The sequence below is a fragment of the Onychomys torridus genome, chromosome 18 (genome assembly GCF_903995425.1).
Source record: "Onychomys torridus chromosome 18, mOncTor1.1, whole genome shotgun sequence".
Lineage (NCBI taxonomy): Eukaryota > Metazoa > Chordata > Mammalia > Rodentia > Cricetidae > Onychomys > Onychomys torridus.
In genome coordinates this window covers 13886914-13913869 of record NC_050460.1, presented here as the reverse complement: position 1 = coordinate 13913869, position 26956 = coordinate 13886914, and the positions used below count along the sequence as shown (strand labels likewise).

General features: G+C 37.5%; 1 protein-coding gene across 1 annotated transcript; it reads left to right on the top strand.

Moving 5' to 3' along the window:
• Positions 1-7576: 7576 nt before the first annotated feature.
• Crisp1 (cysteine rich secretory protein 1) lies at positions 7577-26753 on the top strand. Its single transcript, XM_036168336.1, has 7 exons — positions 7577-7651; positions 11309-11443; positions 14256-14346; positions 17231-17379; positions 22088-22185; positions 23966-24054; positions 26626-26753. Exons 1-7 carry the CDS (start codon positions 7577-7579, stop codon positions 26751-26753), a joined length of 765 nt encoding a protein of 254 aa, XP_036024229.1.
• Positions 26754-26956: the final 203 nt, after the last annotated feature.

The following is a 26956-nucleotide window of genomic DNA, read 5'->3' as shown; positions in this document are numbered from 1 at the left end:
ATACAACACACACATACACACATTTCAATAAATAACTTTTGGTTTTTTGAGACAGGTTTTCACTGTGTAACTTTGGAGCCTATATAAATAATTTTTTGAGTTAGAGAATTAAATAACACTGACAAAGTACTTTCATTTTTGTTACTACTACTGAATTGTTCAGGAAACTTGCTGTTTATCTTTGATTCTACCAAGTCCTGCAGCTAAGTTTTACAAATTGTTCTCAGTATAAGAACTTAACACTGGTAAAATATCTTGGTTTTGTTATCTAGGTCACCGCACATTATAGAAACATAGCCATCATCATGACTTGTCAATCTACAGATTTTAATCTAATTTGCTCTGAACAAGCTGTATTTATAAAGTACTTGTGCTTGCTGTCCCTTGATCTGCTGAAGTTCTTCCGCTCTTACCAACTGCCTCATTGAGCAGATCTTTGTGAAGTATCAGCTCAAACCTTTGTATACAATCCAGTCAGAGACCTGGTTCTTAGCAGCACACATTCTTAAGAGCTTGTGGACATGGGTAAGTTATACTCCATATTTTTAGTCCATTTAATAGTAAAGGAAATGCATGTGTAGCAATTCAGCAGCACTGTTATAAAATAGACCGCATGCCAAAGTCTACTAAGGCTGATGTGCTCTAAAAGTAAGGTCCACCATTTCCAGCATTTTAAGAGTATTTATGATCAATGCATTCTTTACAAGATAATGTTACTTGTTGAATTCATTCTCAGGAACTATTGGAGGAAGAGATTAGAAGAACGACTTGTCACATGGGACCAATTACTGCAAGTTATTAAAATCAGATAGTGCCAATTAGGACATCTTTACTTAAGTTTTAAGTTTTGCACATGTATATACTGTATGTTGAATATATTCCCCTCACACCTTCATTCCCTTCCCCTTCTCTCTCTTTTCTCCTTCAATTAGTCTCCTTGGTCACAATACGCATTTTATTCCTACCTGTGTATCATATACCCCTATATGATTTTATGTTTATATTAAATCAAGGCATCATAAGTGAGAGAAAATATGTGACATTTGCCTTATGAGATTGTCTTAACTCACTTAAAATGATTATCTCCAGTTGAATCTGTTGAAATCCATTGAATCCATGTGAAAGAAATGACTATGTTCATCTGTATGGATGAAAAAGATTTTTTTCTACATGTGTGCAGATTGAAGACACATAATATTTTTAGATATTACTCTGTTGTTAGACATTGAAGTAGATTCCATAATACAGCTATTGTGCATAATGCTACAATCAACACTGTTTTCCATGTGTCTCTGTGATGTGTTAACTGGGAGTTTGGGGAGGTAAAGACTTAGAAGTGGTACCTTTGTGTCATGTGGTAAAACCCTTGTTAGATTTGTGAGACCCCTCTAGACTGACTTCCACAGAGACTGGACTAGTTTGCATGCCCACCAGTGGTGAAAAGCATCCAACTAGGGATCAGTGGAGTCTGGACACCTTTTACTTCATCTGAATCTGTTTGAAGCTGCTGTCAAAACAACCAGCTAGCAGAAGAGCATAAGACTCCAACTGATAGTCTAGCACTTCCTTTCCATCTGCAGTTTACCTTGGGAACTCCCTAGGCATTGTGTGTATGATAAAGTGACCTACAGAAGAAATTGTGGACTTGGGGGAGGAGGTTTTTTTTTTTTTTTTTTTGCTGTTCACACTCCTCTTGGTGGCTCTTTTGGTTGCCAGTCTCTGAATGCTCTTCAAATCTTCAGTGTCTTCATGTAGGATCTGGTATTCTATGAAATCACAACACTGTGTGATCCACTTGCCTCCACCATTCCTCAGCAGCGTCCCCCCTAGGTGCCCTTCCTCCTTCTTCAGTCCCCTTGTGATTTTCCTCTCTGTTCCCTTATGTTTCCAGTTCTGTATGCCATTCTCCTGTGCTTCTTTTTTGTAAAGTATTACCTTCAGTATATATCCCATTATATGTGAGTGCATGTACATTTTTTCAGTGACCTTTAGTACAGAGTATAATGAAATCTATCTAATGCAAAAATTAAAAAAGGAAAAGCAAAAAGACAATAATTTATTTTAAAAGTTATGACTAGATACTCATATACAAAAATAAGTTTGGATTTATGTCAAACAAAATTAATCTATAATAAGTCATACAGTATTCACTTTTAAATATATGGCACGTAAAACATATTTTTTGTTTAAGACATAGGATGGAATTCAAATTCCTTATTTTTGTATTATATACTCCAGTGATCTTTTTCCTTATTCAATTTAATTTTGGGCTTTGTTATAAATCAGATGATAATATCTGTAAATTTGTATTTGTATCCTCTAATATTCCCTGATCATTTCTTTCTAAACTCATGTCACCAATCCTCTCCATGCCTCAGTATTTTAACAAATTTTAATAACTAGAAGTACAAATTTTCAAGCTTTTCTATTTTTCAATATTTTATCAAGTTTGGCTCAATCTTCAGAAAAAAATACTTTCATGGTTTGTCTATTCAGATAACCAGCAATTATAGAACACACATGTACACAGAGACACACAGGCACAACATTAGCTACAGTAAGTAAAAATAAAACCAGACATCTGTTTTTAAAACTTTTGTTAAATAAACTATACAACTTAAAATGGGGCATTTATGCCACATGCCCTACTAAGGCTTAGAGATCACTGAAGAAGAGGGTGAAATAATCTTAGGAACGAAGGGTATTAGGTGACTACAAGAATATTGTTTTCTGGATACAGCAGGGCAGTTATAGATATTAATTTACAATGATTATGACAGAATCCACTGCTGAGTCCCGCTCGACCGGTCTAATAGTTCTGAAGTGGGGAGTGTGGAATTTAGAAATGATAGCTATGAAATATAAACACATGAAAAAATAAAAACAAAAAAAGACAGAGATACAGTATAGTTTTGGGAGGGCTCTGGGTCAATACCACAGACACCTGAGTTTATTACTCACAGCTTTCATATACCCAAAACAAGGAGGTCTAAAAGACCTCTCCCTTTCAAGAACATCACAATTCAAGGTAAAGTATAGGCAAGTGTAAACACCTCCTTAGTAGTCAAGACATCTGATAACCACGCCTTATAGCAAAACATCCTGTAATGAGGCCATGAGGTGTAAGATACCTGGTCACCTCACCTTTAACCAAACATCCTATTGCACAGTCTTTCAGGGAAAACAAGCTTGGACTCTCCAACCTTGAGTCAAGATGAAAACATGCCACAATTTGGGGTCTCTGTGCGCCCCTACAGTGCATAAGACCTAGGTACTAGCAGCGTTCAAGCCAGACAAAATCCCAACATGGAGAAGGAAAGGGAGCATAGTCCAAGCCATTGTTTAGCTGTTGGCAAATGATTGCTGCTGGGAAAGGGAGAGTCAGTTTTCCTTAAGGATGTGATCCCTGGTGGGTTTAGTGGAAGATCCCATATCCAAGAGGATATGGCAACACAAATTGTACTTTATGAGGTTAGGATACAAATAGACAAAAAACAAACAAACAAACAGGGCACAGATTTGTGTAGTTAGGGAAGAGACTGGGTGAATCTGGGAAGCTGAGGAAGGAGGTAAATATGATTGAAATATCTTGTATGAAATCCTCAGAGAACTAATAAAATTAGCAAAAGGAGATCAAAAATAAACCACAAAATACTAAAAAACCCTCTGATCTATTTTTGCAAACTTATCAAAACTATAGATAATTCATACAAAACACTAAGAAAAGTACATTCAAGTAATTATAACAACAGACAAAACATTGAGCAAAGACTATACAAAAGATGGTGCCTGATAAAAATATTAAAATATACTCAGTATTATTAGTGGTGGGACAAATGCAACATTATATACAAACATAAAAGATAACAATGAAAGTTTTGAAGAAGCAAGAACGAAGAGTGCGTGAGGATAAAGTCATGAACTGCCTTTTAAAATGCATGAATTTACTAAGGAGGAGGAAGAGGACGAGGAGGAGGAACAGGAGGAGGAGGAGGAGGAGGAGGAGGAGGAGGAGGAGGAGGAGGAGGAGGAGGAGGAGGAGAAGGAGAAGAAGAAGAAGAAGAAGAAGAAGAAGAAGAAGAAGAAGAAGAAGAAGAAGAAGAAGAAGAAGAAGAAGAAGAAGACGACGACTCTGGAAAGTCATTTGTTAAAATCTACTAAAGGAAAACAAAATATTTATAAACCCCAATATTTCCACTTTAGGGTATGCAGTACATTCCCCACAAGAGGGAAATATATAAATAGTTTACACTAAAAAATATAAGGATATAAAATGTTCATAAAAACTATTTCTAAAATTCAAACAAAAAAATCAAAGTATCTATGAATGATAAAATGGATACATTATATGATAGATTCATTTTAAACTGCTACATAGCTATTAACAAACACAATCTTCCCCATATGCACCATGAATGATTCATCTAGGCATAGTAGTTAGTAGAGAAGGTAGCACTGAAATTATGTATGCCAACAGTAGGAAGGGCAACTATTGATGAACACAACTCACAGCCATGAAGATCAAGATGCTGTTTTCTTTGGGGGCTGTAGAAATAATGGAGCATGAGGAACCTACATGGGTATGGGAAAGACAAGGTGTGTATATTGATTGTTGTAGAGGTAATATGGGTGTACACATGTACAACATGATCAAGCTGGGACCCTGAGATTTGACTGTTTTCCCATAGTCTGCTGAATGTAGGGGTTAACATATTCATCCAGGCAAAGAAGATCAAATGTGGAAAGTAGGCTTCTGGTACAGTCTGTTCTTACCTGTTAGTCAAGGCAAGGAAGAGCCTGTTCTTCATTTAAGCTGATTATGATAAGCCATGGTCTAACAATTCCTGGCTGAGAAAGTGTTCCCAAAGCTTTGCCACAAGGCACTGCTTGATCCTCCTCAACCTTTTCCCACATCCTTGATCTTTCCTCCCACTAGATATTAACTTTTTGTTTATGGCCCATCTTTCCAAGTTTAAAGTTAGGATAATAAGTTATACTGTCAGTTTCTCAAATTTGGAGCATTATTATCTATTTTTTAAAATGTATTGACTGAAAACTTCACATTTTTGGTAAAATAATTGTGTTCAAAAGAAAATGATGAGTTTGATCTCCTTTGTCTCTGTTTTAATTGAGTCCAGACAACTAGTTGGCATTGCAGATAAAAGGTCAATTTTGTTTTGAGATTTGCAGCCTGTGGTCAATGGAGAATCATGCAACATACCCTGGATGCTCAGCCATGGCTGGTCCCTGGGATACAGCATGTTACTAAAGTAACCATAATCCTATCAGAAACCGGTTGTGCCATGGTCACTTTCCAAAGTTCTGGATAAGTGTTTCTGCAGGTTCTCTCTGGTTTTCACAAATACTAGATCTCAGGCCTATCCCATAGCATTCAATCCTATGTGTGTTGCCTAAAACAAGGATTTTCCCATTCACTTCTGACAGATATCTTTGTATCTAAATATGCATATTTCAGTTAATCTTTATGTGAATATACATGTTTTCCAACACTGTCTCATTATTAATTAAAGACAATTTATAGAATATGATATGCCTTCACATTTAGGTTAAATGACAAGTTAGCAGATTGTAGCATTTTGTGCTAGAATATGCCCATCTGGGTTAGATGTTAGTTAAGGATTTTGGTTGTTTCTTTTGATTCAGGCTGCTCCTCTCAGCTGAGTGGGTGTGTTTGCAGTTTTCAGTAGACCTTGGTTGTAGTAAAGTTGTCATGTTATTTTTTATCTCTTCAAGTAGTATTCTAGGCACCAGGCTCTATCTCCAGTCTGTCTCTGTGGGCTGAGTGCAGCAATGGCTACTAGCTAGATATTAGTACATTCGGATGATAGAGTAGCAGGTAACTATGAAACAGATACTTGTTAAGTGTTGATTGATTTAAGGAATAAAGGGCCCTTGTGTATATTATCAGGTTAGTTATTGTAGGCATGAGTAGAAAAGCAAAGGAGAGTAGGTGAGCAGTCATGGTGAGACTAGTCATTAGTGTCACATGGTCAGAGGGGAAGCAAAGCAAGAGGGCAGACATGGGGATAGGAATAACAGGAGGAAAGGAAAAATGGGGATTGGGTTAGTAACAAACTAAAAAGAGGAGAAGAAGATAGGTATTTGATATCAGAAACCAAGTCTGTCTTTAGGCTTTGGGGGATGTAATAGTAAGAGGAATGGGCATGGGAAAGGGAAACAAAAAGAAAGAAAGAAAGAAAGAAAGAAAGAAAGAAAGAAAGAAAGAAAGAATGAAAAAGCAAAGGAGAAAGAACCGGAGCTAGAGAGAGAATGAGAGAGAGTAAAGATGTAAAGAGTTCAAGACAGTGTTGTTGTGCTTCGCTGACCAACGGTACTATAGAGATAAGAAGCAGCTGTTTGGGGCAGAGCTGGGTGCGACTATAAGATAATAAAACGGCTGGCCTGGAAGCTGTTCCTCTTCTTACAAGCTCTGTTCCATTGTCTCACTGGCCTGGTCTGAGCTATGCTCTGTGCTGACTGCTACTGGCCCTCCTTTTGTCTTGTGGACCAGCTCTTCTTATGTGTGATGACTATTGTACATGGTTGACTGTGAGGATGTGTTAAACACTGGAGGAAACGGAGATGGAGGGAGTGGAGTTGATGACAAAGGCAGAACAAGATTAGACAGTTTGATTTATAAAACATCCCTCATGTTAGGCATGCCATCAGTGGACATGGGACATCTGAGAGCAACAACTGAACAGCCACATGGCTGTGGAAGTAAGCAAGAATGCTCCTCTTTACCCTTTAAATCTTCAAAGAGTGATTAAGTTTTTAAAAATAGAAATCTCTGTAAAGGATAACTAGTATGTTTTCATAAATATACTTGCAGGTTGTTAGGAAAAAAAGGGCCACCACACCTTAAAAGCATATACTCATTAATATCTTATAATTAACTAACTATCAAATAAGAGTAGATATCCATTAGTACTGATTTAAGACACAAAGACAATTATCCTTAGCAAGGCAACAGAATTGTACAGCATATCTTTAAATTACACGCATACATTAATAGGAGCAGGATCACCTCCCCTCTGTGTAGTCTGCCAAACAAGGTAAGTCTGCTGGACTCAGCTTGTGCTGTGTGACTGAAGTTGTCTCTTGACTTGTTTTCTTTTACAATTAAGCACCTTGGGGACTAATTTAAACCAATGAAGGTAACATGCAATCATCTCCTTTAGCTTTGGTCTGGTGGTGAGCAACCTAAATTCCATCTATACCCACAATTTCCTGCCAACACACAGCTGGGCATATTCAGAATCTGGGAGTCAAGAAGTTTACAATTTTGAGTGCATATCATCTGAACCAGTTGTATTATTTTCTGAGTCCCCTTAGATAAGATATAATATTAAGCTTTATTCTTAGGTCTCACTTTACAAAAAGAAAAAAGAAAAAGAAAAAGAAAAAGAAAGAAGGAGAGAGAGAAGGAGGGAGGAGGGAAGAAAGATAAGAAAAAAGAAAAAGCAAGCAATGTAAGAGTGGATCAATGTTTCTTAGAAAATACTGCTCTACACCTTAAGAATCATCTAAAATTCTGTTACTTGTCTTTCCAGGAATGGCAGTGAAATACTTCTTGTTATTTGCTGTTGCTGCTGCTGCTACTGTCTTTGTTCCTGTTCTGGCTGTCAGAGTATGTGGAGATTGTATGCTTTAGAACTATGTTTTATATAAGGATATCAAACAATCCTTGGATGAAATAGTGTCATGTGTGCTTAAGAGAAGTCATTATCAGTTGCTCACCTGCTTCATGTAATAATGCAGCTAAAAAAAAATGTCCTGTTCTTAATAGAGCAAGGATGGAACCGAAAAATAGAAGAACTAAGTGAAATGTCAAAGTTAGATAATGGGGGTTAAAGTTGGACTTTTACCTTAACTCCTTAGGCCCAAGTCTATGTTCTTTTTCTAAATAATAAAAAGAAAAAAAGAATAAAGACAGAGAGGCAGCAAAGGAAGTGAAAAAGAAACAGAGCAATGGAGAGAGGGAAATATTGAAAGCATAGACAAGAACTACTTTACAATTTACCCATGTTTTCATGACTAAATGGAAGAAAAAAACCAAGAAACACCGTTATAATCACACTTCCTCCCAAGTCACCATGTCTTCCATGGAGATATGTTATTTGTGATTCTGAGAATGTTACACATCAAAATTAAAAATGAAATTGAAAAGTACAACTATAAAGATATGTAAGAGACTCATCAATGGAATACGGTGCCTAGATTTGACTGTAAAAATAAAACCTTTGGACTAGTAATATAGCTCAATGATAGAACACTTGCCTGTATGTGTGAAGTCCACAATTCAATCCACAGAACCACAAAAGGATGACAATGATGGTAATGAAAAATGATATAAATTAATGGTTACTTAATAACCACAGAAGAAAAACACAATCCTCAGTGGTAAGAGGTGGAGCAGTCTAAGAGTTTGTAATCAGTGAATGATATATAAGTCCTCTTTAGCAATCAAAGTAACACAAGAAAAACAACATTTACCTTTATTTACTTTATCTAATGTATGATGAGTTGAAATCAGTAGTTTTTATTTTAGAACTAGAATGTGCATTCACACACACACACATACACACACACACACACACACACACACACACACACACACAGGAGACACAGGGAGATGTTAAAAGTGAAAAAAATCACGTAATATTATTGTTGAAAGAATGTCATCTTCAGCTACTGGGGTGGTGGAATGGTATTAGTATAATGTCACTTCCTACACGATGTCCATGACACAATGACCTTCTAGAAAGCTGAATGCTGAGCTTCAAAGGCTTCTTCCTCCTTCCCTCTCATTCTCTGCACATTTCCCTCTCCCTCTAAATCAGAGGTAACATGAAGCAAAGTCTATGTTACAAAGAAACAAAGAAAGATGTATAGTCAGAAAACCATTGGCCGGGCAGTGGTGGCACACACCTTTAATCTCAGCACTCAGGAGGCAAGTGGATCTTTGTGAGTTCAAGGCCAGCCTGGTCTACAGAGTGAGATCCAGGAGAGGAACAAAGCTACACAGAGAAACCCTGTCTTTTAAAAACCAAAAAAAATAAAAGAAAGAAAGGAAGGAAGAAAGGAAGGAAGGAAGGAAGGAAGGAAGGAAGGAAGGAAGAAAGGAAGAAAGAAAGAAAGAAAGAAAGAAAGAAAGAAAGAAAGAAAGAAAGAAAGAAAGAAAAACATGTTTGCTTCTGTGATCCAGCAGTGTAGGATACAACACCTGAATCTGGAACACAATGGCAAGAAAGTATTGATATGACCTGATAAGACCCAGAGAACAATTCTCAAGCACCTAAGACCTCAGAGGTTTCCAGAAAGATACATGGGTAATATAGACCACTGAATTAATTAAAGAAATCTGAGGAAACATGATAAATTTGCTTCAGGAGGGTTTCTATTGCTGTGAAGAGACACCATGACCACAGTATAGCTGACATTTTTCTGTGTCCTGTCTGGCCTGTGGTCAGGACAAATCTCTCACCCACAGTCCCACAGCCTTTTATAAAATAATCACCACAGAAGCTTATATTAAGCAAAACTGCTTGGCCATTAGCTCAGACCTACCACTGACTAGCTCTTACACTTAAACTAACCCATTTCTCTTAATCTGTGTGACATCACATGTTCCATGGCTTTAACTGTGTGCCATTGCATGCTGCTCCCTGGACGGCAGGCTGACATCTCCTGACTCAGGCTTCCTCTCCCTAGAATTCTCCTTGTTTGTGTATCCACCTATACTTCCTTCCTACCTCCTGGCCAATCAGCATTTTATTTACCACCCAATCAGAGCAACACATTCACAGCATACAGCTCATCCCACAGCAACTCTTATGAGGGAAAATATGTGACTGGGGTGGCTTTACAGTTTCAGAGGTTTAGTCTGTTATTGTCATGGTGGGACATGGTGACATGCAGGAAGACACGGTGCTGGAGAGTTTCACTTCTTGAACTTCAGGCAACAATAAGTGAACTGTGTCATTGGGCATAACTTGAGCATAGGAGACCTCAAAGCCCACTCCCACAGTGGCACACTTCCTCCAGCAATACCATATCTACTCCAACAAAGCCACACCACAACTCCTAATAGCGCCACTAGCTATAGACTTATGGAGGCCAATTACATCTAAAATACCATAGAGGATCAATTTTCACAGAAGTAAGTAAAACAAAATCAGGACAAAATGACAGTGCTTCATTGTTTTTCTTATAGAAGTTGGAAATGTCTAGAGGTGAACTAAAAGAGGCAAATGTTATATGTTTCAATAAATAAAATGATCAAGGGAATAAGGAGTACTTGAAAGGAGTCTGTGGATTCCTGGGTGTCTCCACACTTTTCTTTGGTGCAGACCAGAGCTGAAGGATAGGAGAACACATCCTATGAGCATGCTCCTGAGAAAGGAGGCAGTGTCTGTACAGATTTGCATAGAAATGCCTTCTCTTGACCCAAATGATGTCTGTTTGGCCAAGGCACATTCTGGATTCTGACCATTCCTAAATTTATCTCAAAGTTCCTGTGGTAGCACAGAAAGAAACATAAACATAAACACTTCAAACTATTCAATGTTACTTTTGATAAGTGATTAAAAAAACTTCTGAAGTATGTGTATTATAAACCACATGTATAAAAAGATACCATTTATGAAAACAAATGGTGACATAGACTATTTTGGAAATAGTTACAAAATTAAAAGGTACAGTTTTATTTTAAATAAAAGAGCATTGTATTATAAGCTGCAAGCTGAATTTGAATTCCACTTATGCTTTTCAATGCATGTACTTCATGTAGTTGTAGACATTGGTGATTTTACCTAGAAACAAAAAAGACAGAGAGCTGAAAGTTGCAAAGAATCCTTAGTCACACTCTCAAAACACACTCTTAATTTGGATTCTTGCACACATGCACACTTTGACAAGGACTGAAGTGCACATGGTTTATCTGGAAAGTATAGGGACTGCTTTCAGTTGCTGTATGGAGAAGGAACTAAGGCAGATAGTAAGTGGACAGGTGATGTCAAACCATGACCCATAACAAGAACTTCTACTTCACTCTAAGTGTGGATCATACATTTGAAAATCTCTAAAAACAACATGATTGACGTACTGTTTTCAAGACTAGAACTTAGGAATCCTTAAAAATGTTAATAGTTCCTGAAAGCCGAACATTAGTGTTTATTCATTGTAAGTTCTATTTTCACATTACCTATAGATCTATATGTAATATACTTCATGTGACAAAAGTGCCACTTTGAAGACATGATATTAATTAATAATTTTCTGATAGCACTCCAAACGACACAGAGACCTCTATAATAAGCTGGTCACAGAATCACAAACCGACCCACAAAAAGAAATTGTCAGTGCACACAATGCTTTCAGAAGAAAAGTGTTCCCACCAGCCAAGAACATGCTGAAGATGGTAAGTCCAAAGAACATCAGCACCTCCTTGGCAGGGAAACTGATGGTGCTCCCACCTTGTTATTTAGTCCCATGAACCATGATTATGCTGGATGTTTACTCATCACAACAAATCTATGATTTAACTGAAGAAGAAACTGAATCCAAGCTGATGTAAGTAACTTTTCCAGAGTCATGCTTCATACATGATAAAGTCACAGTTCTGACTCAGCCCAGCTGCACTCTCAGGTGCCTTCTGACATGTGACATTTATCTGAGAATCAGGATTTCCAAATTCAAAGCTAGTTGAGAACTCCCCGCTCCCGAGCTAAACAAATATTGAAAAAAAATCTAGTGGTGAATTTCACTGAATTCCATGGAAATTTAGGGACCTGGCCTTTTCATTGTAAATCTGGTGGGTTTTTATCACGAGACAAATTTAGGGACCTTAGACACCATCCATGAGCCCAGCATAGTCAAGAGTAAAGAAGTTTAGATATAGTGAAGGCCCTGGAACATCAGTTCTCAACCTGTGTGAAGTACATCAGATATCATCCATATCAGATATTTATACCATGATTCATCACAGTAGCAAAAATGCAGTAGGAACAAAATAATTTTATGTTGGTGGTCACCACAACACAAAGAACAGTATTAAAGGGTCACAGCATTAGGAAGGATGAGAACCACTGCCCTAGAAGATGCTCCTAATTGACAATATCCTCTTGTAAATGATGAAAGGAAGAAATAAGAGAAAAAGGGAAATGTGGTTTTAGAAAATTTATTTCTGGACCACCTCTAAAATTTAACAATATAATTTGAGAAACATAATGTAAAAAGCATCAGTTGTCACAGGTATCCACGTTGGTGTTACTGTTAACAAATGTTCTTCAGCCAATCATGAGGGTTTATACCTGGACTCCCATCATTCAAGTAGACTCCCAGGCAGAGACAAGAAGGTCACTGTGAGTTCAAATCGAACCTAGGATATATAGTGTGCTCCAGAAAAGTGATTCTTATAATTTCCAAAATCAAGTTAATATATCTAATTCCCTAGTACAATTGTCTACATTTTAAAGAGCCTCAATAATGTAATCTATTTTATTCCAGTTCCTTAATGCAAGAGGGACATCCCCAGGGACCCTGATCTTAATTATCCTAAGTTATATTATCCAAACTCCTTTCTACCAGGTGAGCAAATCACTACAGCTAAGGTGGCCTCTGGATTGAGAAGTCTTATTGCAGACAGAAAGTTATTTTTATTCTTCTCTAGTTTCTTAGTTCTACACAGATATAAAAATTATCTTTCTTACTTGAAGTATGCAAAACTATTAATCATGATTTGAAGCTTGAAAGTCAACCCAGAGAGTAATTCTCTGAAACAACCATTAGATGGCAGTATATACACACACAGTAATCATTTTTCCCTAACCTTGACACAGATTGATTTCCATTCAAAAGAGTGATGGCAATGTTGCTCCCTACCCTATTATTAAGTCCTGTGGACTTTGTGTATTCTAAAAATTTGCCCATCACAACAAAACCAAAACACAGAAGTAGAAGAAACTGCCATTACATTTTTAGAGAAGTTATCCAAAAGTCTGTGATTAAAATGAATACACTCTGTAATTGTGGTTGACAGTATGTCACATGTGGTGTGAGCAGACTGTGCAGACACTGCTTGGTGGATTTTCAGGATGTCACAGCTACTCCCACCCAGCTGTTTCCGAGCTGTATATAATAAAATGCTTCAACTCAGCATGTACTACCCTTACCCCACCCACATAAAGAGTTCAGAGAATACTGGATAAATAGATTCAAGTTCTCTATTGTGTGATCCTTAAAAGCTTGTAAAGCCCCCACTTCCTCTTATCTCACATACAGAGGAAGTATTACTGCCCCTTTCAGTTGCTGTGAGGAAGAGTAGGGAGAATAGAATTAGTGACAAGTTTAGGGCTATCAGCTGTTCCTTCACTTTCATCATAATTTGAGGCAGAGCTTTGGGACTACTTAGATTCACAGAAATAAATTGCTTCCCAAGCACATACTGTGAGACTCACAATCTCACAAGTTTGTTGCAAACATCATCTCACTAAGTCTGTTGAATATAGCTTTTGGCATGATGTAGACATCATCTATACAACAATGGAGACTCAACAAGCAAAAATGACATGCCTAGGGTTGTTCTTATTGGCTTCTCTGTTGCTGTGATAAACACTGACCAAAAGAAACTTGTGGAGGAAAAGGTTTATCTAGCCTACATCTTCAGATCACAATGCATCATTGAGGAAAGTCAAGGCAGGTACTGAAGCAGAGGCCATGGAAGAACGCCTCTTACTGGCCTCCCAATCCTGCTTTCTCATACCACCCCGGACCATGTATTAAGGGTCATCATTAATCAAGAAATGTTCCCCAATGACATGTTCACAGGCCAATATGATGGAGACAATTCCTCAAGTAAGATTTCCTCTTTACAGGTGACTCATCTTGACACAAACTATCTAGATAATGGCAAAGCAGCTGACAAATTATTGGGATAGTTTTCTAAGGTTTACCTGCTTCCTTGAAATTATTTAGTTATATTCCAAGAAATAAGCCATGGTCTGATGAAGACTTGATTATGAATTTGTAATTTCCGAGGAATCTAAAAGGAATTGTACATTTATCTCCTTTTTGTTCCTATTAGAATGTTTAAGAAAAATGGAATTTGTAAAAGTTCAGTTTCCCCATGAAAAGATGTTACCAATCATGTATTTTTACAAGCAGCAAGAATCTTAGTTTGTGAATGCTAACTTCATTTTGTTTCTGGACTTATTTTCTTTCTTACTTCATAGAGCTGGAGTTCAGCTGCTGCAGAAAATGCTAGAATCCAGGCAAGATACTGTGACACGTCACAGAGTGACCCACTTGAAAGGAGACTTAATAGTATGTATGCGTCTATATGGCATGACTTGTATTAAATAGCCTTTTTGATGCTAGGAAACACCTGAAGAGAATACTTACAGTGAGGATGGTTGTTTTTTTATTTCATGACTTCAAAAGGTTCAGCACATGGTTTTTAGTTAGAGCAATTTGGGACTGTACTGAGGCCAAATAACATGATGGTTGTTATAGTAGAGGAAGCTGCTCACCTCAGTTAGAAAAAAGCATGATAGAGAGAGAAAGAATTTAGGTAGAAAGTATACTTTTGACATGAGTGCCTTCAAAGACCCAACTCTGACAGGTAGGCTCCATTTCTCAAAGCTTCTGTAACCTCACAGAACTATCTACATCCAGAGAACAAGTCTGACTCTGTGGTACGTGTTAGATACAAACTACCTTTAAGCAAATAAACAAAAATTTTAATGAGTAAGTGCATCTTAAAAACTCATAGATACAAGCAACTTGGCAATAGTAAGTTAAGAGACTCAGTCTACACTGACACCTATGTTTGATAGATAGACTATAGCCTGATACACTGTATTATTGTTTTTAATTTTTAAAATTTTGGGATTCTTGGTTTGGGAGTCTATGTTCTGATCAAGATGAGTAAGTAATCATGACCAGCATTACTAAAGGATTAAATGCATCTAGGTACCTAGGAGGTTTCCATTCAAAGTTATCTCAGTTGTCCACAACATCAGAGTGGGGATTTCCTCAGCCTTGGGGCACTAACACAGCTAAGAACTGGGTTATAAGCAACTGTAGGACCACCCAGATGAACAATTTTTGGATGCTCAAAAGTGAGCTTGGTTTTGTGAAATAATTTAAAAAATTACTAATCAATTTTTACTGCATCCTACAAAATTAGGTAACACTTTAAGCAATGCTTTCTTCCAAACTAATTTTAAAAGTTACAAATACAGCTTATATCTATAGATTATTGAGATTCTTATGCCAAGATGTTGAGCAGTGTATTAGCAATGGGGGATCTTTATATTATAGAGAAAGGCAGATTATTTCTCAGTACTGTAACTCACCTAGAGAATGCATGTAAAGTGGATCCAACCTCTTCTGAGAATGTGTGCCCTCTTTGTAACTGCTTTCAATTCCAGAATTCAGTTACAGCTCCCAAGTGCTCTTGTAGATTTTTGCCACCCTCCTTTACCTGACAAGAGACAGAGATTGAGGTATCTGTAGTCCCCAGGTGCTGGTAGTTATAGATGAACAGTCTTATTAAATAAGAAACACAGAGCCAATTGCAGAGTTAAAAGCCCAAGAGGTCAGAGCAGTAGCTGAGAGCTGAGACTTAAAACCGCCTTTCTTATCCTTAGCTGCTCTATTGTCCTTCCCCTCAGAAAGAGACCTACTTCCTGTCTGCCTGTTCTTTTATTGACTTTCTGTTCTGCCTTCTCATTGGTTGTAAACCCAACCACATGACCTCCTCCTCTCACTGCCTGTCTGTACAGACCTCCAGGTCTTCTATGGTTAGTATTGAGATTAAAGGCTTGTGTCTCCATGCTGGCTGTATCCTTGAACACACAGAGATCCACCTAGCTCTGCCTCCCAAGTGGCAAGCCAGGTTGAGGAGGAGGATTTAGGAGGTCTGGCTTTATGGAGACTGACACAGGGGACGGGTGGGTTGGCTGGCCTGTTTCCACCGGCGCCTTCTGAACCTGAACATAGGGCTCAAGTGGCCTACTTTCAGGGACAGCTGAGAGACGAGGCTGCTCTACCCCTCCTGTCTGGGTCCCCTTTGCTTCTTGGGAGACCTAGGGCATCTTGTTACTCAGTGGCTGGGCAGGCTGGCCAAGCTGGGAGGGCTGGCAGGGTGGGGCAGGTGGTGCAGGCTGCATGGACTGTGTAGAGGGGCCAGACTGTGCAGGCTGTGTGGACTGCAAGGTCTCGCTGCCACTTTCAGAAGGTCCCTATGCAGAAGTCTTGGTCCTGGAGGGTAGGCTGATGGAGGAGGCGACAGGAAACTGGGTGTGTGTGAGCTGAGTTGGGGCATGGTAGGTATGGATGTCTCCATACCTATATTCTTGGAATAGTTCACCACTGGAGTGCACAATCTGCACCCCATGGGTTACAACCACAGGTGGGGTCAGAGGCAGCCCCTGAAGTTGGTTGTTAGGGGTGACTGTGAGGATGCAGGCTTCACCATGAGGGGTAGTGGCAGGGGTAGGCACAAAGCCAGGGGCTGGAGCAGGGATTGCTTTGGCATCTGAAGTCTTAACGGTTTCTTTCACCAGCTGCTCATTTCAGTACAAATAAAATATCATGATAGGTAGTACATGCCTTTAACCCCAGCACTTGGGAGGCAGAGGCAATCTGATCTTTGTGAGTTTGAGGCCATCCTGGTCTACAAAAGAGTTCAATGACAGCCAGGATTGTTACATAGAGAATCCCCATCTCAAACAAACCAAGAGAGAACAGAGACAGGAGAGAGAGACAGACAGAGAGAGAGAGAGAGAGAGAGAGAGAGAGAGAGAGAGAGAGAGTTATCATTTCAAGCTATCTTCTCATCTATCATTGCCAATTTCTCCTGAGCACCACGTGCTCATTCAACAAGAAATAAGATTTTTCAGCAGAGAAACAACTATATTACCTATTATAAATTGATGCCTAGATGATCATTAAAGCATTTGTGAAAGAAAATGAGGAAAACATCTGTATTTTATTTTTTAAATAATATTATTAGCCAGGTGTGGTGGTGTATGCTTTTAATCTCAGCACTCAGGAGACAGGGGCAGGTGGATCTCTGTGAGTTCACTCTGGGACAACCAGAGTTACACAAGAAGCCCCATCTCAATAATAATAATAATAATAATAATAATAATAATAATACAAAGAAAAAGAATATTATACAGTAATTTTTCTTTGTTTTCAGATACATTTTGTGGAGAAAATATTCATTTGGAACATTACCCCTACTCCTGGTCAAAGGTAATTGAAACATGGTACAACGAATCCAAACATTTCACATATGGAGAATGGCCATCCTCAGATGATGACTTCCAAACAGAACAATATACTCAGGTAATCTATATCCTTCCAGATACACACATGACTGGATTTATGTATGGGTCAAAGATAATTACTGGTTCTCCTCTTAGCCTAAGAAAAAATGACCTGTGAAGTCCCAACAATACAGTTGCCTGAATGTAATCAGCACAATGATACCACCACTTAATGTGCTAATTCAGATAGGGGAAATTCCATGTGGTCCTATTTCTTTTCTTTTTTTTAAATTTAATTTAATTTTATATTATTATTATTATATGTTTTAATTTTATACATCAGCCATGTCCTCACCACTCCCGCCCCTACCCCCCACCTTCCCTCTAGCCCCTCCCCTCCATTCCCATGTCCTCCAGGACCAAGACACCCCTGGGGATTCATTTAGGAGCAGGTGGTCACTGGCTACTGAGAAAAAGACAGTGTCAGCCCTGAACACATCTACATATGAGCGCAGCTAAATGAACTCAGTAGGTTGAATATGCAATGTGTACAAATCAATGTGTGTAAATCTAAGATATATATGTAATGATAATGATTATCAAAGAATATGTAACAATCATTATCAAAGAAGGAATGAGGGATTCATGGAGGGATTTGAAGTGGGGTTAGAAGTTATATGGATATGGAGCTCATATACAATGTTTTCAGCAAACAGGTTTTCTTTTTATGGTTACATAAAAATGTTTAGAATTACAAATGGATAACATACCTATTGGAGTCTATATGGGTTCTGGAGACATGAACTCTGATCTTCATGTGGAAAGGGAAAATGTTTTGTCAACTGAGTCATTTCCTAGCCCACTTAGCTTAGCTTTTTTTATTTGTTTGTTTCCTTTGTTGTTGTTTGGTTTGGTCTTTGGAGACAGGTTTTCTTTGTGCTATCATAGAACTAACTCTGCAGACCAGACTAGTCTTGAACTCAGCAAGATCCACCTGCTTCTGCCTCCCAAGTGCTGGGATTAAGGGTGTGCACCACCACCACCTGGCTCTCCACTTAGTTATTTTATTAGTGTATACCAATTGTACAAAATAAATTTTATGTTGCCATTTGCATACAGGCAATATATGCTCTGACTGTACTCCCTCCCTGTACTTACTATTTTCCTCCTCCCTTCTTGCTTTCATCATCCTAACAGTCCCTCTATTGCTCTGTCTTTTTTTTAACATATGGACTTCATATATGAGGGATACTTGACTTCATGAGACTGTCTTGGATCACTCAATATCAAGATCCATAGCTCTCTCTATTTTTCTGAAAATGGCATACTTTATTGTTCTTTATGGCTGAACAAAACTCTCTTTTATATCTATCTAACACATTCATCTATTGACAGGTACCTGTGCTGACTTGGCTATGGCAAAAGGTACCATAGTAAAGCCAAGTGTGCACATGGCTCTGTTTCATGCTAACCTTGATTTCTTCATATATACACCCAGAAAAGATAGAACAGAGTCCTAATGGAAGTTCTAATTCTAATACTTTAGGTAACTGCATGCCGATTTCCACAGGGAAGGCCCAGTTTATGTTTCCACCAGCACCATGTAAGACAGTCTTCCCACGTCATCAAGTTTTGTCCTGTTAATTTTCCTGATGGTTAGTCATTCTGACATCAGTGACAGTGATGTGGCATCTTATTAAAATGTCGGTTGAATTTGTCTAACAGCTGAATATCTTGGACATTTTTTCATAGATCTACATTCATACTTCTTCCCAAGTCAATGGTCAAAATGTTTAACACCTGACACTGTGGGGAACAATATCCATTTTCAAACCCAACAGATCCTCTCTAAATTTTTAAATAATGTGCTACAAATCTCACCATAAAATATTTAAGGCTTTTTGCTGAAGACTCTAGGTAGTTGTTTATTATTATTATTATTATTATTATTATTATTATTATTATTATTTCTAAACAGAATAGTTTTCTTAATTTGATTTTCTTCTTATTCATTCATTCTTAGTCTTACAGAAAACTAGAGAGTGATTAATAGGAATATGAAAGATATTCAGAACAGAAACAAAGTGATAATATATGAGTAAAGTCTGTTAGCTATTATAAAACCTACATTTATTTTAAATGCAGGGAGGAATCAGTAAAGGATAGTAGACAAGGATTGACTTCATTTAATTAAAAAATTTAAATAATAATTTGCCTGCCATAGAAAGACTAAGTTAATTTTGAGGAAAAAACTTGAATCTCTAAATGAAAAGTGAAAGAATATATACTAGAAGACAGAGAATATTTAAATATTTGAAATGGAAAACATTAGAAAATAGTTATTGTCCACAAAGAAGACAACTCAGGAGTATCCATTGGTAAGTCTCATAAGTTACATAAATTAAATCCTAGTTAAGATTGACATTTAAAATTCCCCCAAATAAAACACAAAATAAGCAGTCATTGATGTCTATGCAGAATTATTAAACAAACATCAGCAATATTTTCTTTCAAATTCAATACTGTTAAACACTAATGGTGTATGCCAAAACCCAAGATGCCTTCATATTTAACAACTGAATCGTCTGATTTATGATGCCAAAGGATTAGTGGACATCAACAGAATAGGAACCTAAGAAAGAAAACCAGTTGAAAACATTATGACATCAACCCCAGTCTTATAATCCATTCACACAAAAGCCAACTCAATTCTTTTCTTCTATCATAAAGGTTAAGCTCTGTCAGTCTTGTGCAACAATTTATTCCATCAACTTCAATAACCCTTTTTTAATTTGTCAAAAGGATTCAATGGCATGCCAAATGAATTCATAAAAATGGCTTCCCCAATTTTCCAAGTTTCTAGGAAATGTAGAAAAAAGTCATACACATGTAAGAAATAGCAATTAATGAAAAGAGAGGTCATGAATCTAAAAAAGAAGCAGGAAGGCTATATAAGAGGGTTTGGAGAAAGGAAGAGAAAGAGGGAAATGATCCAATTACATAATCTTAAAAAGTAAATGATTTTAAAAATCAAAAAATTGGTCTTTATTTTCTTAAATTTTAGAGGGAAAAGACTATCATTATCTGTAGAACCATGTGAATGCATTAGTGTGGTCATGGAACTACTTAATAAAATGCTTTATTTCTTTCACATTATTTGTGCTTTTTCTTGGATATGTATAGAATGAATAAACAGAAGAATTATAACCACTACTTTACTAGTAATCAATATATGATGTGAAAATGACAAACAGATATTCTAATGTATTTTCTTTACAATTTTTTAAGTATATATGCTATAACATTTTGAGTTCAACAAAATTTCATAAGGCAAATGCCCATTTGTGAAAAACAATGAGAGGAGAAACTTGCAAACATGAGGTGCATTATCTGATGTTTGCATAGTAGGTGGAGCCCCACATTTAGTGAAAGCATATCCATTTTTTTTGAGCTGAGGATCAAACCCAGGGCCTTGGGCTTGCTAGGCAAGTGCTCTACCACTGAGCTAAATCCCCAACAGTGAAAGCATATCCTTATTCATCATAGATACTTAAATTGATGTGGAGGGAGACTGACACCCAGGAGAGCTTCCATCTGTGAAGAGAAAGTAATAATTTACAAAATCAGTCAAAGAAAACTACTAAGATTAATAATAATAATAATAGTAGTAGTAATAGTAGTCGTAGTAGTAGTAGTAGTAGTAGTAGTAGTAGTAGCAGTAGTAGTAATGAAACAGTAGTAAAGAGTCCAGCGCAGGCTGAGGAAAACTCTAGCCAGGTTCCTGCAGAGATCACAAAGACAATGGGCTCCACTGCACACACCTTCACTTCCTCATCCAGCCTTATAAACATTTTATTATTTAACCCTCACCATACACATGCTTGTAAAAGCTGGTATTATTATATCCATCTTACAGATGAGAAAATGAAACTTTAACCAAGAAACTGCAAAACAAACAAACAACAAAACCTTACCAAATTTAGAAGTACAGAGATAGAATTTACACTTGGCTCACTTGCACTGAAAGCCATTTGAGTATTACCCCATGTTTGACCAGTAAGAAAACATCTTCCTTCGTTTGAGTCTTATACAAACTGTCTTTATTGTACTAGCTCATTCACCACATAGTTTTGACATGGAGAGAATAAGCAGAATGGTTGAGGTTACTCTTTGTTTTTGGTGGGATTAATATAACAGTTTTCTCATTCCAGTAAGATGAGCTAAACACATGAGTTTTTCATCTGTGTGCCTACTGAGCAGGCATGCTGAATACAAACTGAAGACATGATTACTTCTTTAAGATTATTTTTTATTTTTATGTTTGTGTATGTGTGTGTGTGTGTTTGTGCACACATGCAGTCAAGTATGCCCACAGAGTTAAGAAGCCTTGGACACTCTGGATCTGGATTTAGAGGTGACTGTGGGCAGTCCAGGTAGATGCAGGAATCAAAACTAAATCTTTTAGAAAACCAGCAGGTTCTTATAAGCACTGAACCATCACTCTATCCCCTGCATGTTTACATTTAATCATGAGTATAGTGCTGATATTGTAGTCATTTAGTGAACATGCAAATCCAGAATAAAGTCATTTGGGTTTTGTTTGTTTGTTTGGTTGGTTTTTTGAGGCAGGGTTTCTCTGTGTAACAGCCCTAGCTGTCCTGAAACTAGCTCTGTAGACCAAGATGGCCTTAAACCCACAGATATCTGCCTGCCCCTGACTCCTGAGTGCTGGGAATAAAGACATGCATCAGCACCACCAAACATAAAGTCATCTCTTATCTTTGCAGATGGTCTGGGCCGTTTCTTATCTCATTGGCTGTGATGTTGCATCATGTCGCAGACACAAGGCACCTATATATCTCTATGTGTGTCACTATTGTCATGAGTATGTAATACTAGTTCATTATTCTTTCTAAATATATTAACTTCTAAAAATCTTGTCTAATGTTTCAAACATTATAAATAAATATTCTGGGCTTTTTTTTTTCGGTTAGGTTGTTAGCAAAATATACCCACAACCATTTGTTTTTCATCATGTTTTTACTAAATAAGTTTGTTAAGAGATATAAACATTTGGGCAATTTATCAGTATTCACTGGAGAGTTATGACACAGGGAGTGGATTTGAATTGTCTTAGCAAAGAAAGGATATTTAGAGGCACGCAGATCCCTTTGCTCCACTTTCTGGTTCCAATGTTTCTAAGGAAATGTATTTTCCTTAGAAACAAAATTTACATGGAGAAATGTCTCGGGGACTAAGAGAGCTTGCTACTCATGCAGCACCCAAGAACCAAAGTCTCAGGACTGCGCCTAACTCTAGCTCCAGAGCAGGCTGTGGCCTCTTCAGGCCTCCACTGACAACTACACACATCTGTACATACATACAAACAAACAAAAAACATTGCATGCATGCAACACGTACTCACAAACATTATACACACATACATGCACATACAAACATAAAACTAAAAGAAATCACCTTTTAAAATAAGTTAAATTTACATAGTCTAAATGCTGCCCTCACAGGTACAAGTCACAAATTCTAGAACATACAACCCAGTTACTTCAGTGAGGAGCAGATGTACATCCTTGTTTTATCAAATGCAGTTATGCAGAAGGGTCCAATAAGGTAAAGATGACTATGAAGGTCTACTTCTGTGACTCTAGAGAAGGACAATAGGAGAAGGAGATTCTTCAAATTTGGGCAGTCACCTAGGATATTTGACTTTGATTACTAGTTTGAAATGACTTTTGCTGATAAAATGTTTCTTTTACCTGTATGTATATTCTAGGTTAACACTGTGGTATCTAAGCAGAGTGTGTATGTGGACAGAACAGTAGGATATCTAGTATGTAGTTGAGCATGAGTCTTAAAAAGTGGACCATATGTATATTTTAAATAGGGCTTACTGTACCATGGTATATTCACAGATTATAAAGTATTTCTACAACACTTACTTAAGTGAACACCTACTGTCATTGTGTCCTGATAACTTAAAAAGTGGAACTAATTAAGAACTGCATATCATCTAAACAGCATTTAGATATTGATAAGCAAGAAGTTTTTGCAGTTTCTGGAATTTCAAATATTCCACAACTATGGAGTTTCTTCTATACTCTTTCCCACACCCAATACCTCCTTTAGTTTTATCTGTGCTTAGTGCTTTTGTGATTTATAATGATAGTGCATCTACAAGACACAATAACAAGTATCATGCTTTCCATCATTGGTGTAAAATGAGATAAAAAAATATCCAATGCAAATGAATTGTGTATGTTTTCCTTAGCACTGTTAAGAACTATACATTTTCCATAACACTTTCCCAAGTTTTTGTGAAGGTTATAAAAAAGAACAAAAAAGAAAAGGCACCTCAAGGTCCCACTTTCAAGACTTGACTGTAAAAATGTCCAGAGTACTGTTAGCACATGACTGTTCAGAGACAGGCAACAATGACTAGAAGTTTACATAAAGGAATTGTTGGTGGTTGAGTACCAAGACAATACTCATTCATGTATCTAGATAACGTATCTAGAGTAAACACTGTTTGTTTACAAATATGATTAAAGGGTTTATCTTTTGAATTAGCTGTTAATGGTGAACAAAAGTTTATACATATTTTCCAGTGACAGTTTTCATTATACTTCTACTTCTTTTCTTTTTCAAAGGGGAAATAATCCTGACTCACTCAATAAGCCTTATAAGCAGGGCTCACCATGCGGAGACTGTCCAAATCACTGTGAAGACGGATTATGCAGTGAGTTGTTTTTGTTGTTTACTTTGGGTTGCTTAAAGTTGGCATATTAATCACATTGATATGAAGACCACATATCCTTTAGGATAAGCATTAATCATGTTCTATATTTCTATAGTTTTCATCTCAGTATTACCACATAATATATCTACATTACTTCTGTTTCCTTTCCCTTCATATCCAGGGTAAGCACAACTCTTGGACTTCACTATTGGAAGGATAAATGAGAATATCTAGATATGACACAAAGGTTCTCGTCCAAAAGATTAAAATTATGAATTAGAGTCAGTATAGGTAAAATATTAATGTGTGACTGCTGTCACTAGACAATTCCTGGGATATCTTATTGTTGACCACAAATTATGCATATTGCTTGCAGTTTATTGGTCTCTACAAAATGCTTGCTGCCCTCAACTTGGCTGAGCACATATCAGTGTGGAATTTTTTTCTAGTCTGTTATTTATTCTTTTTCACTAGCTCAGGAGCTATCTGATACAGGGTTCCATAAAAATGTGTCCTTTCATACTTAAGTAAATTCTGATATTTTTTCCAATTAACACATAAAAGCTGTATATGTGAAAGTTAAGGTTATATTCTGACAGGTAAATATTATATAGTTTTGAGATCAGAGTAATCATATCTATTTTTTCTTTATTATTATGTGTTTTAAATTTTATACATCAGCCATGGGTTCCCCTGTCCTCCCTCCTCCCGCAACCCACCCCCACCATCCCCCCAGCCCCTCCCCTCCATTCCCATGTCCTCCAGGATCAAGGCACCCCTGGGGACTCATTTAAACCTGGTGGATTCAGTACAGGCAGGTCCTGTCACCTCCTTCCAGACTGAGCAAAGTGTCCCTGTGTAAGCCCAAGGTTTCAAACAGCCAGCTCATGCACTAAGGACAGATCCTGGCCCCACAGACTGGGTGCCTCCCAAACAGATCAAGCTATTCAATTGTCTCACTTCTCCAGAGGGCCTGATCCAGCTAGGGGCTCCACAGCCTTTGGTTCATAATTCATGTGCTTCCATTTGTTTGGCTATTTGTCCCTGTGCTTTTTGCAATCTTGGATTCAACAATTCACGCTCTTGCAGACCCTGCTCTTTCTCGACAGTTGGACACCTGGAGCTCCATCTGGGGCCTGGCTGAGGATCTCTGCATCCACTTCCATCAGTTATTGGATGAGAGTTCCAAGACGACTGTTAGGGTGTTTAGTCATCTGATAACCAGACTAGGTCAGATCAGGCTTTCTCTCGACCATTGCCAGCAGACTACAGAGGATATATCATTGTGGATTTCTGGGGACCCCTCTAGCACTCTGCCTATTCCTGTTCTCATGTGGTCTTCATTTATCATGTTCTGTTATTCCTCATTTTCCCTTTCTGTTCTTGATCCAGCTGGAATCTCCTGCTTCCCTAAGCTTTCTTTCCCTCAAATCTTGTTCTTCATTACTCCCACTGTCGTCAGGTTGTTCATGTAGATCTCATCCATTTCTCTGTCATTGGGTGATCCCTGTGTCTTTCCTAGGGTCCTGTTTTCTAGGTAGCCTCCCTGGATTCTCTCTAATATTGAATTTCTCCGTGTTGAGTTTCATATAGGGTTCCAAGTCTAAGACCTGGACTTACAGTGGGTCTCTTTATGCTTTATTTCTTCATGCTGATCAAGGAGTTAAGATGGCAATTTTTTCATTAATTTGAAATTCTTTTCCTATTATACAATAAACCAGGTACTAAGATCTCTCAACTGGTGAATTTATTGTGAGGTCAGTTTCATGTCTGATTAGCCACTGGAACTGACTTGGCTGGAAGGCTTTTTTTGCTTCCTCTTAAAATGACCTATATTCTTCATAAATAAAGTTAAAATAATTTTAAATGACTGAAACTTTGTTGCTTTATTGTTATTATAATGGAATTATTACTCTCAAAATGACTAAGTAATTGAAAAGATTATTCATCTACAGTCTGTTGAGGTGTAGTGTCACCAACTAAAAAATTGAGATTGAATGAAAGTGATTTTTATCATGACAAGATTTTTTCCCATTATTTGAAAGAATCCGATTCAACTCATCAACAGTTTTGCATCCATACCTAATCAGCTCACCTTAACTGTGGGAGTCTGTTAGAGTTGAGCTCCAACCCACTCCAATCCATTGAAGGGTTCTTGGGGTGGAGGAGAGAGGGATGAAGAAATATTAGATAGATAGATAGAAAGAGACAATAAGAAAGACAGAAATACAGGATAGCTTTTGGAGGGCTCAGAGTCAATACCCAGTCGCCTCAAGGTTTATTCCAAAGGTCTTTTTGTACAGTGACAAGAAGTGAGGGACAAACCTCCCCCTCTCAAGATCAAAGCACACTGTACAGCATGCCCATGGCCAATAATCATCCCATTATGCAGCCCTGCTGGACAAAAGCAAGGTCAGAATCTCTGATCTTGAGTAATTTGAGGCCCCACACATAACCAAATTAATCCTCTGTTATATAGGACTTTTGTCTTCACCTGTTAGGAAGATGTCTTTCCTTGATGGTTGCAACTGTTTTAAATACAATGTCATTTACTAGTCTATTTTTTTCCAGCTAACCCCTGCGTTTACTATGATGAATACAACAACTGTGATAAACAAGTGAAACGTATGGGATGCTCACATCCATCAGTTCAACAATTCTGCAAGGCTTCTTGTCTGTGTAAAAAAGAAATAAAATAATCTCCTACTACTTACTATTGTGCTGTGGCGACAAAGGATATTTTCAGGATCACTTATTTCACGTTGATAAGATCTGCTAATGAATTTCATTTGTTTTTTATTATGCTCAAGAAACTAATTTTTAATCATCATGTATAGACATCAATATATATTCATCAAGATTGCACCCTCCTTTCCCGACCCATCCTGTAGCAACACAGTTT

Bases quoted from the DNA above. Each gene is read 5' to 3' on its own strand.
- Crisp1 (XM_036168336.1), top strand. From the start codon at position 7,577: ATGGCAGTGAAATACTTCTTGTTATTTGCTGTTGCTGCTGCTGCTACT. The intron at 17,380-22,087 runs GTAATCTATATC...TTATCTTTGCAG, and splicing joins AAACAGAACAATATACTCAG to ATGGTCTGGGCCGTTTCTTA. The intron at 24,055-26,625 runs GTGAGTTGTTTT...ATTTTTTTCCAG, and splicing joins CTGTGAAGACGGATTATGCA to CTAACCCCTGCGTTTACTAT.